The sequence below is a fragment of the Primulina tabacum genome, chromosome 17, assembly GCF_025594145.1.
Source record: "Primulina tabacum isolate GXHZ01 chromosome 17, ASM2559414v2, whole genome shotgun sequence".
Classification (NCBI taxonomy): domain Eukaryota; kingdom Viridiplantae; phylum Streptophyta; class Magnoliopsida; order Lamiales; family Gesneriaceae; genus Primulina; species Primulina tabacum.
Genome location: NC_134566.1, coordinates 13,481,206 through 13,494,230, shown reverse-complemented (window position 1 = coordinate 13,494,230; position 13,025 = coordinate 13,481,206). Strand labels below are relative to the sequence as shown.

At 36.6% G+C, this 13,025-nt stretch overlaps 3 protein-coding genes across 3 annotated transcripts; 2 read left to right on the top strand and 1 right to left on the bottom strand.

Annotated features, from left to right (window-relative positions):
* Positions 1 to 2,765: 2,765 nt before the first annotated feature.
* LOC142530905 (uncharacterized) lies at positions 2,766 to 3,384 on the top strand. The gene has a single exon (XM_075636818.1). It carries the CDS (start codon positions 2,894 to 2,896, stop codon positions 3,260 to 3,262), a length of 369 nt encoding a protein of 122 aa, XP_075492933.1. The 5' UTR covers positions 2,766 to 2,893; the 3' UTR covers positions 3,263 to 3,384.
* Positions 3,368 to 4,747, bottom strand: LOC142530903 (uncharacterized). The gene is made up of 4 exons (XM_075636815.1): positions 4,544 to 4,747; positions 4,288 to 4,464; positions 4,046 to 4,196; positions 3,368 to 3,970 (listed from the first exon to the last, which is right to left on the bottom strand). Exons 1-4 carry the CDS (start codon positions 4,595 to 4,597, stop codon positions 3,489 to 3,491), a joined length of 864 nt encoding a protein of 287 aa, XP_075492930.1. The 5' UTR covers positions 4,598 to 4,747; the 3' UTR covers positions 3,368 to 3,488.
* A 1,262-nt stretch (positions 4,748 to 6,009) lies between these two features.
* LOC142532033 (pollen receptor-like kinase 4) lies at positions 6,010 to 8,527 on the top strand. The gene is made up of 2 exons (XM_075638339.1): positions 6,010 to 6,989; positions 7,064 to 8,527. Exons 1-2 carry the CDS (start codon positions 6,275 to 6,277, stop codon positions 8,302 to 8,304), a joined length of 1,956 nt encoding a protein of 651 aa, XP_075494454.1. The 5' UTR covers positions 6,010 to 6,274; the 3' UTR covers positions 8,305 to 8,527.
* Positions 8,528 to 13,025: the final 4,498 nt, after the last annotated feature.

Genomic DNA, 13,025 nt, shown 5'->3' with positions numbered 1-13,025 from the left:
AACCATTGTCTTTTCAGTGTGGTTGAATGTATATTTTGTTGTAGTGGAAGTTCAATCAAATTTTAATGAAAAGATTGACAACGTCAATTCTCAGTTAGCTTTGGTTCTTGCTTACCTCAAGCCATCTTCTGGTGTTGACAAAAATGGGGAAGATAATAAATCAATTGGATTCAGTCAGCCTAAATCTATTGATGCATAGAATAATTCTACTGACAAGTATTCCAATAAGTTTAGAAGATAGTCAACTGGCTCTTGTCACCCTAAATCTAATGATGCACAGAAAAAGCCTACTGACAGATACTCCAATCAGTTTAGAAGATAGTTCATGGAGAACATACAAGTCAGTTGTATATACTGTTGAAAATCATGAATTCAGTATTTTTATTGGCATAATTTTGTCAAATACCAAAAAAAAGAGAAATTGTTGGAATATTTTGAGTTTTGATAATTTAACAAGACTACCGATCCAAGGATAATTACAGAGCATAACATAATTGAATTGAAGAAAGAAAACTGAATATTCATAAGAAAAAGTTTTCTAAGAAATCTAACTGATTACAAAGTTAAACTGATAAAGAATAAGAATGATACTTATAACCAAACCGAATCAAGGTTAACTGATAAAACTGAATTGACAGTCTATCTAAGTAGATCAGTCAGCCAAAATTCAAACATTCTTTGAAGAAGTCAGTATAATTAGTGATAAAGGATCAAGGTCCAACTGAAATAGGTTCTTGCGCACTATCAGGACATGTCAGAAATGAGGATGAGATGACAAAAACATCTGTATTTGGAAATTGATATATTATTTTAAAAGGATTATCATTACATATTAATTTATAAATAGATCAGTTGAACAAGCTCTGAATGTGAAAATCTCTCCAAACTTTTAAAACCTACCGACCTTCATTGAAAAAGTTTCTTGCGACCCAAACTGAAAAGACAACACAGGTGGATAAGTTATTATCTTATCATTTTGAGGATCAAATTTGTGCTTAGAATTTTCTTGTAAAATCCGTGTAATCGAGAGTAAGAAGCATCACAGCTTAAATTGTTTTACATTGAAGTTTACTAAGAGTTTCATTTAAACATCGTTAAGTTCTATTAAAATGGGTAATGTCAAATTACTTGTAATTATCAAAGTCTTTTAGTGAAATTTTTCTGTGAGGGAGAAAGGATGACATATGAGTATTGAAGTGTCCGAATATCAAGAAACAACTATGTACCTATTTACGTCTTAGTTTACCTATCTTAAATATATTCAGTAAATCACAACTGGTTTTTTTGATAAGTCATTTTTTCGAACACTCTCAGTCAGTTCTCGTCCACACAGTTCATACTGATTGACTTACTGAGAACCTAACTGACAAAAATAAAATTTCAGTGTTGGTAACCCAACCAAAATTATTTGTTGATTTAAATTTATTAACCATATGCTAAATTTATTTCCCATCCTAACAATAAAATAAAATTATTAAAGTACAAAAACTTACCACTCGATAGAAGCAAATAAATTAAGATTCGATACTCTTATAAATATACTAACTAAATATCATTATGATTTATCTTAATTCAATGATTAAGACATTACAAATGTAATTTCTATGTAACATCTTTCTCAATTAATTTTTTTATATCTTTAAATGTTTTTTTACTTTTTAATCTTCACACATTATTAATATACATATTTATTAATTAAAATTTATGTAAAACTTTTGTTTTCAGAATGATGGAATAACTAGTGCGTTCTCATGGAGTAAGGTCAAGCGGGCCGTTTGTTTAATCAAATGCTTATTGTTTCATTAATTATAATTATTTAAACTGTACACCCGTGTTTATCACTTTGCTAGCAATAATATGTACCAACAAAAACAATTATTGAACATCACCAATCCTTTATATCTTAAACTTGAAGAATAAGAACACAAGGGTTTTCTTAGGGATGGGAAAAATAATATCGAAAATTTCGGTATACCTTATTTATCATATCGAAATATACTGCATATACCGATAATAATGGATATACCGTACCGAAATTTCTTGTATCGGTATAAATATGAATTTTTTAAAAATTTGGTATTTGGGTGAACAAAGTCTTGTAATAAAATTATTTGGGCGAAACTTTCACTTGTTTTGTTGTTATGTATTGGGCTTGTTTTTTAAAATTTGATAGTCGGATGAAACCAATATTCAATTAATTAAATAAACCAATAGTCAATTAATTAAATAACTCATCATTAGCCCGATTCGGCACCAAAAAATCGATATAAATAGTATTTACCGATACCGTACCAAAAAATAGGTATACCAAATGTGTTGATAAAAACGGTATGAAATATATACTATACCGATTAAAACGAAATTTCGATACGATATCAATATCTATTTTCTCGGTACTAAAACTTTTGGTATTATATACTGTTTTCTTTGAAAAAACCGATATACCATACCGACTCAGTACTAGGTTTCCTTTGATTAATTTTCAAATTTTTTTAAAACCTATCATAACCCACCATTTGATAGGTCGACCTGTCTCATTGGTGCAAAATTCTCAACCCATCTCTATCTAAGACTAGTTGTGAGCAAGCAACCATAAAAATATATATATATATATATATATATATATATAGCTAATTAAATTTTATTATTTAATTATGTATAGACAAATCTCCGATTTCTCACATTTAAAATAATTCTTTCACTTAAAAAATATATATGTTTGTAAAAAAAATACCTCGACCAGCAAGCCAACTCAACCAAAATGGGTCACGGGCCACCTGCAAATGGGTAAATTTGTAAGCAACCCGACTGGCCCAACAAATGGACAGCTTCCGTAGGGTTCTAGCATTTTATCCATCAATCCATCCATCGAACTCAGAATCAGAATCTATCAATGGAGAGATTACCGACAACAGTTTCCGAGGATAGCGAGAGCAAGAAGAAGAAGAGAGGTAGAATGCCCAGCCCCCAAGAGCTGGTGTCTCACTACGAGAAGCAGGGGATGGAGAATCAGCAGGCTTCGCTCAAGGTCATTCAGGATCTGCAGACTGCCCTCTTCAGAATGATCACCGCCAATCGCACGCGCAAGCCTGCCGATTCCAAGCTCGACGCCGTCCACTCCCGCCTGCTGAACCTCGAGATGAAGCTAGATTCCAAGCCTAGTTACCCTCAAGCGCTGGCTCTAGGCGTCGCCTCCGCAGGCATTTGGAATGGCGCCGTCCAGCTATGGAATTTGGTTCGCCGGGCTACAGATTCCTCCTAGGTTCTCGATTGGCTCTGCTCTTGTTTCTTGGGTGGTCTTTATGTTTGTTATACATTAAGATTTTAGCAAGACTTCGACATTTCATGACCCCTTTTTTTTAAAAAAAAATCGAATTTTGCGTTTTTGTGGGCTCTCATTTTTCGAGGAAGCATCAACGAAAATGTTGAAACACGCAAATGCATATTATTATCCAAGTTATTTACATACAAAAGCACAATAAGATGATTCAGGCCCAAGTGCCTTCAAGCAAGGGACGAGGGTAACCAGCGTCCCCCAACATATCCATTAGATCAGAGCACTCGTGCTGTTCAGTTTTCAACTCCAGTCCCAGCTCTTCATCCAGGTCATCGGATGCGGATATAAGTAGAATCTCACATCCTTCATAGTTGAGGAAATCAGGAGGGTCTGCTGAATGAAAGCGCCGATGTCCGAATAAGCCCTGTATGTGGGCAGGAAATGCTGCTTTCTTCTTGCTCTGCAGCCCTCTGAATCCGGAAGAAGAACCCTGCTGGTCAGGGTTCTTTATCTGCAGGAGGAACGATGCTTCTGAAGCTATATTGAAGGCTTCCTTTTCCTCGTCTGGCTGTTCAAGCTTGTAAACCAAATGTGTGTGCGTCTTGTGCCTTAGGATCCGATATACGCCTGCTCCTGCCGCCGCCCTCGCATCGGGTTTGTGCCTATGACCTCTTGTTGCAGTATCATATTCTCCTGCAATTTTAATACAATAGGATCATACACATAATCTACTATGTTTAATGAATGAAATGTAATGCAACAATCAACCTCCTTGGAGAGCATTCTTAAGGTCTTCAATTTTAGTTGTGACCATCTCAACAAAGCCCCAATACGGCCTACTCTTCTTGCTGGTATCTGGAAGAGTTTTACGGCCCATCGCAATGAGTCGCAGCAGAAGTTGTTTCTCGATGTTTACTTCCTAAATCAAGAACCAACAAACCAGTATTAGCAGAAAATGTACAAATAGGTTGCACATATAGCTTGGCATTGTTAGTTAACTGGCTGGTAACCTGGCTGCCATGTCCACCGCTCGGAGAATCCTTCTTATCGCCTTCTTGTTTACATTCAACGGGTCTTTCCCCAGATTCTGGTCGGAGAACCAAGTACAAACGCTGTACTTCTTCAGGCCCATGTGCTTCTTCCTTCTCTACTTTAGGCCTGCAAAAGAAGAATATTTCGCCTCTTTCCTGCATCAACAAATACGCATCAAACCCCATGCCTTGACTCGGAGATCAAACCCCATCTGATATTGATTACATTACATACCTGAATCTCGATATTCGGGTCGGGCCTGGTCTTTGTTTCCTCTCCTTGTCCCATTTTAATTTCTGAATCTCAGGTAGTTTCCCTACAAACGAAAGCGGTGAATAAATGAATCTTTATAGAGGGAAGCATGGCACGTTGCACAAAAATGGTAGTTGATGGACGCGTCAGCACTTAGGACAGCACCACGTTTCCCATTCAGCCGACTATTGATTTTTTTCCCCTAAAAAAAAGTACCACTGAACCAAGCTTTGTCTTTAAGATGGCAACAGGGTGGGTCGACACCGTTTTGGTCAAATCTGGACACCTCGTCTCATTTTAGCCCTGTTTGACTCCATATTTGAAACATAACAGGTCCAATTCAGGTTTGATTTACTTAAAAATAAACGGAATAATATTTTTTACTTTTAGTTATTATACAATTAAAAAATATTTAAAAATTAAAAAATTATTATATTTATTCTCCAACTTTATATTAATAAACTTATTATTTCAATTAAAAGTTATTGTTTTATATTCAACTCATAATAACATTTTTGAAAACTTATTATTTCAGTTAAAAGTTATTGCTTCTTATTCAACTCATAATAAAATAAAAATTATAATTAAATATTTTCATTTTAAACAAATCTTTATCTGTTAGATGGGTCAACTCTACCGATATTCACAATAAAAATCAATACTTTTAGCATAAAAGTAATACTTTTTCATGGAAGACCCAAATAAGATATACGTCTAACACAATATGACCCGTGAGATCGTCTCACACAAGTTTTTGCCTCCATTCACACTCACTTGGGACCATTTTGTCTGTGTTCAATTATGTTCGGTGGGACTGGTTTAATACGAGGTTGAGTTTTCCATCTTTTTTTTTATTATCAAAAACAAACGTTGATGTATGAGCTATAAGTTCGATTTTTTTAAACAATATTTTTTTAGGTGTGTTTATCGTATTGCATATGTCCAGTTTGATTTACTTACCTAATATAATTTGCATACTACTCCGCTAGTTCGAGGTTTACGCCGACGAGTTTCATAATAATGAAGATAAACTAACATTAATGAAAAATAGGATCACAACTCTAATCAAGTCAATGAACAAAAATTGATTGAAATATATTATGAACTAGATGTAAGTTTATGGATCGGAAATACTTTACATACTATCAGATTCAATGTCACAATCTACACGAATATCATACATATACTCAAATTAGTAATTTAGCTGGTTTATACATTTAACTTGCTCAACATACCAAAACATGAATTCAAATCATTTCAAGATTGGTTCCTCCAAAAGCAGCCAACCATGGAACAAAATTTACCACACAAAATTTTTGGTTTTCTTTTTAAATGACTAAATTAATTAAGATGACGGTAGTGCCTGTTGGACTGTGTGTGTTTTGAATGAGAGGGATCGAGAAAGAGAGTTTGTATGGACGTCTAATTATGGATACTTGTTGAAAATTTTTATGGGCTGTCCTAAATCTTCTCCCACACGTAGAAAATTTCCTTAAATGTTTGGTTTTGAAGCCCTCAGTACCTCAACTATTCCTCTTCGCCACCAACTTTCACCAGCTTCCTGCATGCCTTTCTTCAGTTTCTGCCATTTCTTTCTCTGAACAAATTGGAAAACATTATCAATTGGTTCTCATGACGTCAAGACGTTCTTGCAGCTTGCTAGCTTCTTCCTACACCTACACTACAGATAGAACATCGTAATCAAGATTCACGATGGTGAGGGGCGCGGCTCATCCTGTGCGCCCGTGCCCGAAAACGATATCCAAAAAGCTTTGTTTGTCCTTCTTGATTATTGTAGTCGTCATCTTGCAGCTTCAGGTGGCCAGTAATGCACAAGGAATTGAAGATGCATCCATATCTGCTCTCATCAAGTTCAAAAGCTCCCTGGAAAATGTGGAGCCGTTTCTTGCCAACTGGGATCCATCCATATCACATCCATGTTCAGGAAACCGTGGAAACTGGAAAGGTGTTCTATGCTTCAATGGCTACGTGTGGGGATTGCAACTTGAAAACATGAACCTCAGGGGGAAAATTGATGTGGATTCTCTTGTCCCTCTGCGTTATTTGCGGACCCTTAGCTTTATGAACAACAGCTTCGATGGGCAAATGCCAGATTGGAGGAAGCTTGGCGCTCTCAAGTCCTTGTTCTTGTCCGACAATCAGTTTTCGGGTCAGATACCGGAGGACGCTTTCAAGGGTATGAGCTATTTGAAGAAAGTTTATATGGCAAACAACAAGTTCACAGGCCATATCCCTGCATCCATTGAATCCCCTAAACTCAGAGAGTTGAGTCTCCAGGACAACCAATTCACGGGCAACATACCGCCAATCAGCTCAAAGCATCTCAAACTCTTCAATGTATCTAACAATCAATTGGAGGGTTCAATCCCTGCTCCACTAATGAAATTCGGTCCCAGCTCCTTTTCAGGTATGAATAAAATTTAAGAGTTAATTTGATTTGCATTGATTGGTCATACGTATGTATGCATGCATATGATGCAGGCAACAAAGCACTGTGCGGGAAGCCTCTAGACTCAAAATGCGAGCCACCCCCAGCCCCCCCACCAGATTTGGAGCCATCTCTCGGCTCTCCTCCTCCTTCAGGTCAAATTACTAGCACCCCAATTGCTGCTAAAGATAACAAGCCATCTCCCGCTCGAATTGCAATAATTGTGGTGTCAGCCTTAGTGGGGTTGTTTCTCATCATATTGCTGCTCCTCTTGTGCCAGCGAAACCGTGAGAGCCAAACACCACGATTGGGGGTGGAAAAGAGCGTGCCAGTGACGACAGTGGAGCCTGTCGGTGACATGAAAGAAAACGGAAACCTTCCCAAAAGAGCTGAACCACAAGCAGGTAAGCTGTCTTTTGTTAGAGACGATAGAGAAAAGTTTGACTTGCAAGACTTGATGAGAGCATCGGCCGAGGTGTTGGGAAGTGGCAACTTTGGGGCATCTTACAAGGCAGTATTGGTGGAGGGGGAGGCGCTGGTGGTGAAGAGGTTCAAGCAAATGAATACAGTAGCCAAGGAAGACTTCCACGAGCACATGAGAAGGCTAGGCCGACTCAAACACCCCAATCTTCTGCCGCTCGTCGCCTACTTGTATCGCAAAGAAGAGAAGTTACTGGTCTTCGACTATGTGTACAACGGAAGCTTGGCTTCGCATCTTCATGGAAAACGTTCTCACGAGCCATGTCTCAGCTGGCCAATCCGGTTAAACATCATAAAAGGAGTGGCGCAGGGGCTGGCTTATCTTCACAGAGAGCTTCCAAGTCTAACTGTGCCTCACGCACACCTCAAATCCTCAAACGTACTTCTGGACAAGTTCTTCAACCCCGTGCTCATGGACTACTCCCTGGTGCCTGTGGTAAACCCCGGCCAAGTACAAGATATCCTAGTGGCCTACAAGTCTCCGGAATATGCCCAACACGGCACGACCTCGAAGAAAACAGATGTTTGGTGTTTAGGGATTTTGATATTGGAGATATTGACAGGCAAGTTGGTGGCCAAGTATCTGTCCCAAGGATCCGAACCATATGGCGCGAACTTAGCCGGATGGATCGATGGCATTGTAAGCAATAGCAGCAACACAGAAGTTTTCGACAAAGAGATCAAGGATCACGGATGTATACCGCAAATGGAGAAGCTTTTGAAGATTGGAATAGCATGCTGTGAAGAGGATGAGGACAAAAGATGGGATTTGGAGGAGGCACTTGGCCAGATCCAACAGCTTCAAGAACATTGAACAATTCATTATTCACATACAAAATCTTTATCTATAATTTATTGTTTGTCGACAATTAGAATTAGTTGGTAATTAATACTGTACAAAGGCACTTGCACAACAATCTTTTTGTGTATTCTAATATGTAAGTTAGAGTACAAATGTACCCTTTTAATCATGGTTAGGAGAGAATCAACTCGGACCTTGAATTCCATCAAGTGAAAAAGATTCTTTCTTTCGCTTATTTAATCTATGTAAGGGTTAACATTGGGGATGGATCAATATTACTTATATTCTATTTCAATAAAGATATATTTAATATCATGAAAGTCCTACGACAGATAACTATGTAATGTTTCAATAAAAAAAATCTTATAAAACTATCGCTAGTTTTAGAGACGATTTATTCAAATCCTGAAATTAGCGATAATTTTTTTAAAATCGCTGGTATTTTAACGACAGTTTATGTTGGGATCGAATTAGAGTTTAGAAGGATGAATAAAATTTTTTAAATTTTTCTTCAAACTTGAGATACAATAGCTCGTTCTTGAAACGTTAAAAAATGAATCGAACACGGATAAATTAAATCGAGTTTGGTTTTATGACCAAATGGAAGAAATCCAAAATAATCCTTATAAAAACCAATTAAACATTTTGAAAAATATTTAAAAGATGTGCAAGTAGAATGTATAAAAATATTTTGGTTGAAACATAAATAACGTCCGAACTAATCTTTTTGAAAGCAAGTATAATATATAAAAATATTTTGGTTGAAATATTTTATCAAACACATTGTATATAATATTTTGACATTTGAAATAACACATAAAATGCATTAAATGTGCATCTCAAAACAACAACAATAATTAAATGAAATAAAGGAAAGATACAATTTTTTTATGCATGTTCAGAGATCAACAACTCCTACATCACACCTTTTTCAACTTAAGAAAGATTCACTAGAAGACATTGCTTTATACAATCAATTGTACAAACCCATTTTTACTAGGACTTATCTATTGCCTAATGGAAACTCCTAACACAGTTTCGATTGTTGGCCATAACCTCACAATCCGCATAATGTTTAATATCTCTTATGTCAAGATACAATAACTCTTGATTCGTCGATTTCTGGACAAAGTGATGAACATGAAAGTTATAATCATTTCTCTTGTTTTCCAAAAAAAAAAATCACTCAATTTCAAATTAATATGAGAGAGACTTGAAATACCAGACTATATGTAAGTTGTTTCAAGTCTAGCTGCTCTCTTCTCTTGATTATAAATTTTGATTCATCGATTTTTGAGAAATTGATGAACATGAATGTTACGTCTCGCTCATTTTTAAAAATGCGAAAATAATTTTTTTTTAAGATGCTCGCATTTTCAAATATCATTTAAAATGATCGTCTTTAATTTACAATAAAAATAACACAGTTTAAAATAATCCAACTAGTCTAAAATCATACGTAAACATAAACGTATGGTCCTCGGGTCGTGTCACCTTACCAGTTCTGCCTACTCAGAGTTCGGCACCTCCAGTCTCCTCATCATTAAGCTCACCTGCATCACACACGCCTAGTGAGTCTAAAGACTCAACACGCATGTACCAGGAATAACAAGTACATATACGTAGCACACAGCAGTGAAAAATATCATACTCAACATATATTTCATGAACTTAAAAGCATAACGTAAACGTGTTGTGTAAAATCATAATGCCAACATACCTTTCATGAACTTTAAAACATGAACATAAACATGTCGTATAAAATCATGTCGTGTCAAATCATGTCATCTCATATCATCATATACGTGTCAAAACATGTCATCTCATGTTATCATATACGTAAACGTGTCGTATCCTTTCAAAACATGATAATAATCATAGCATGTATCATCGTATCAACATATACGTGTTAAAATCTTAATTTGAATTCCGTTCATTAGCTGTGACTTTCGTATCATCATGTCATCATGTCAGTCGATGGATCCATCTACGTGTAACCGCGGTACCCGGCGGCGGGGGACATCAGCGACACTCTCACCCGTCAACTGAGCCCGAGCCTATCATATCATCATATCATGTCAATGGAAATACGATCGTTGGGCTCCCTCTGGGGCCTTCTCCCGTAAACGGGCTCCCTCTGGGGCCTTTTTCCTCACGATATCTCCAATCATATCATCGTGTCAGTCACAACTAAATCACTTCTTTCAAAACGTGTCATTATATTCATCACTTAATAAAAACATGCATATACATAATTTTTCCTTTAAACCAAGCATGCACCGTATTTATCATAATTGCGTAAAAATCGCAAACATGATGCATAAACATTTAAAATATCATAATTTTGTGCTCAGTGCACTGCCAGTACCAAAATCTCACCCCGGGTGCAAAATAACCATTTTGCCCCTAGAAACCTAAAAATTATCATTTCACCCCTGGACCTCTAAAATTGACCCGAACCTTACCAAACACCTTAAAATGTCCCAAAACATTTTAAAAGCATTCCTAGACGTAAACTCGAGCCAAAAATCCGAACTTAATCGATTCGTTTTAAAACTTAGACAGGTGTCCCGGTTTTAACCCGAATCGAACCAAAAATTAATTAAAACTTTCCCAACTTTTACCATATTTTACAAACACTAGAATACTCCTAAAAAAAATGTCATTAAGCCTCTAAACTCAGGTTGAAGCTTCCAGCACCGAACAAAAAGTCTCGGTCCTCTCACATGTCACCACCTCGTGCACACCCCCAAATTTCACTCCATCAGCTAATCCCCGATGCACCAGCTCTGAACCCACCTAACATGGACCTAGATTAGACCCTAAAGAACCTACCTTAACCACACAATTGGCCCCATGCAGCCTACACTAACAGCCCACCCGCTAGACACCAAAAGTGCCTCCACCGTCTCCCCCTTGCATTCGGTTCTATTGTCTCACTCAAGGGTTCGACCCAGCAGTGCTAGGGCTCTCTCAAGAAGTAGTTCGAACCATCATGAGTAGATCTATAGCCTGGTCTCACCCTGGTACCGACAGCTCTCCCCTTGGCCCTCGATCTATCGAAATCTAGCCTCCCCATGGCACGCTACTCTCGGATCTTCCCTTGGTACGATCAGCAGCCACCCTAGACCCCAAAGCAGTACTTATACACCACGAGTAACCCCTAAACAACCGAGCACAGCGACCCCTTGCAAGAAAACTCAAAACTCGTGAGGAACAGAAATAAAAATTGGAAGGAAACCCATGTAAAATTGATGGCACTTCATGTTCATTTCCAGATCGAGAGATTTCATGCATGTACACATAAACATCAGTAATATACACGTGAGTGATGCAGAAATGAAGGTACAACGCGTGCCTTGATGATGATCGATGAACGAAACAAGAAAATGGGAACACCGGATGAATTTCTTTGCAAGATCAAGACAAACCGAGGCCACCAGCTGGAAAGAGTGCTGAAAACGATAGTGTCTGCTGTTGAGGGGGGTGTCGGCTATGTAGGGTATTTAGGTTTAGGTTAAGGAGTGGTTTAGGTAGATAAATAAATAGATAACAATTAGTTAATGGGCCAAAATTTGCAATTTAAAAGTTTTAAAAATGTTTTAAGCCCAATAAGCTTAAAAGTAGGCCATTAAATCCAAACACACTCCCGAAAAATATTTCATGTTGAAAAGTTCTTGAAAATATTAGCCGAACCCTTAAAAAGTCCCCCGAATCGATAAAATTTGCGTACCGTTAAAAATAAAGTCCTGTGGGTATAAATACCAAGTAAAATCCTATTATTTGAAAAATCCACTTAAAACATCATATATTAATTTATAAAAATTAATCATGTATTAAAATAATTTTCCTGAAAATTCTCCGGCCTCCGGTCCTCGTTCGAACGTGAAATGCACCTAGAAACCCTAATGCGTGAACTTTAAAAATTTCATGAATTAAATCCTATCATGCATGAATTATGCAATAAAATGCATAAAAATAATTAAACACAAATTAATAAAATAAACATGCATTTTATGCTTTAAAATAATTTAAAAAAATACCAAGGAGATTTAATAATTTGCATACACGTGGTTCACGTGAACCTTCAAATTTTTTTGGGACGTTACAATGAAAGTTGTATCTCTTTCTTTTAGATTTCCATATAATTAAGAATCAATCAATATCAAATTTGTATAAGAGCGATATGATCGAAATTCCAGAACTGCTCATGTCTAGTCGATAGCTGTAACCGTGTTGTAGAACCAGAAAATTCATCACGATTTATCAGCTTTTTATGCTATGATTCAGAATTCTACTTTGGAAGATAATTTGTATATAAATTTATTATCTTTGAAACTCATAGTGAGTCGTTCCATTTCAATAATCGATCATAATGATATGACCAACATACCATAATGTTCAAATCTAGTCGTTTGATGTATATGTGTCCTCCAGCTCGATCTTGCAGCATCTGTTTAACATAGATAACATCCGAACTAATCTTTTTGAAAGCAAGTATAATATATAAAAATATTTTGGTTGAAATATTTTATCAAACACATTGTATATAATATTTTGACATTTGAAATAACACATAAAATGCATTAAATGTGCATCTCAAAACAACAACAATAATTAAATGAAATAAAGGAAAGATACAATTTTTTTATGCATGTTCAGAGATCAACAATTCCTACATCACACCTTTTTCAACTTAAGAAAGATTCACTAGAAGACATTGCTTTATACAA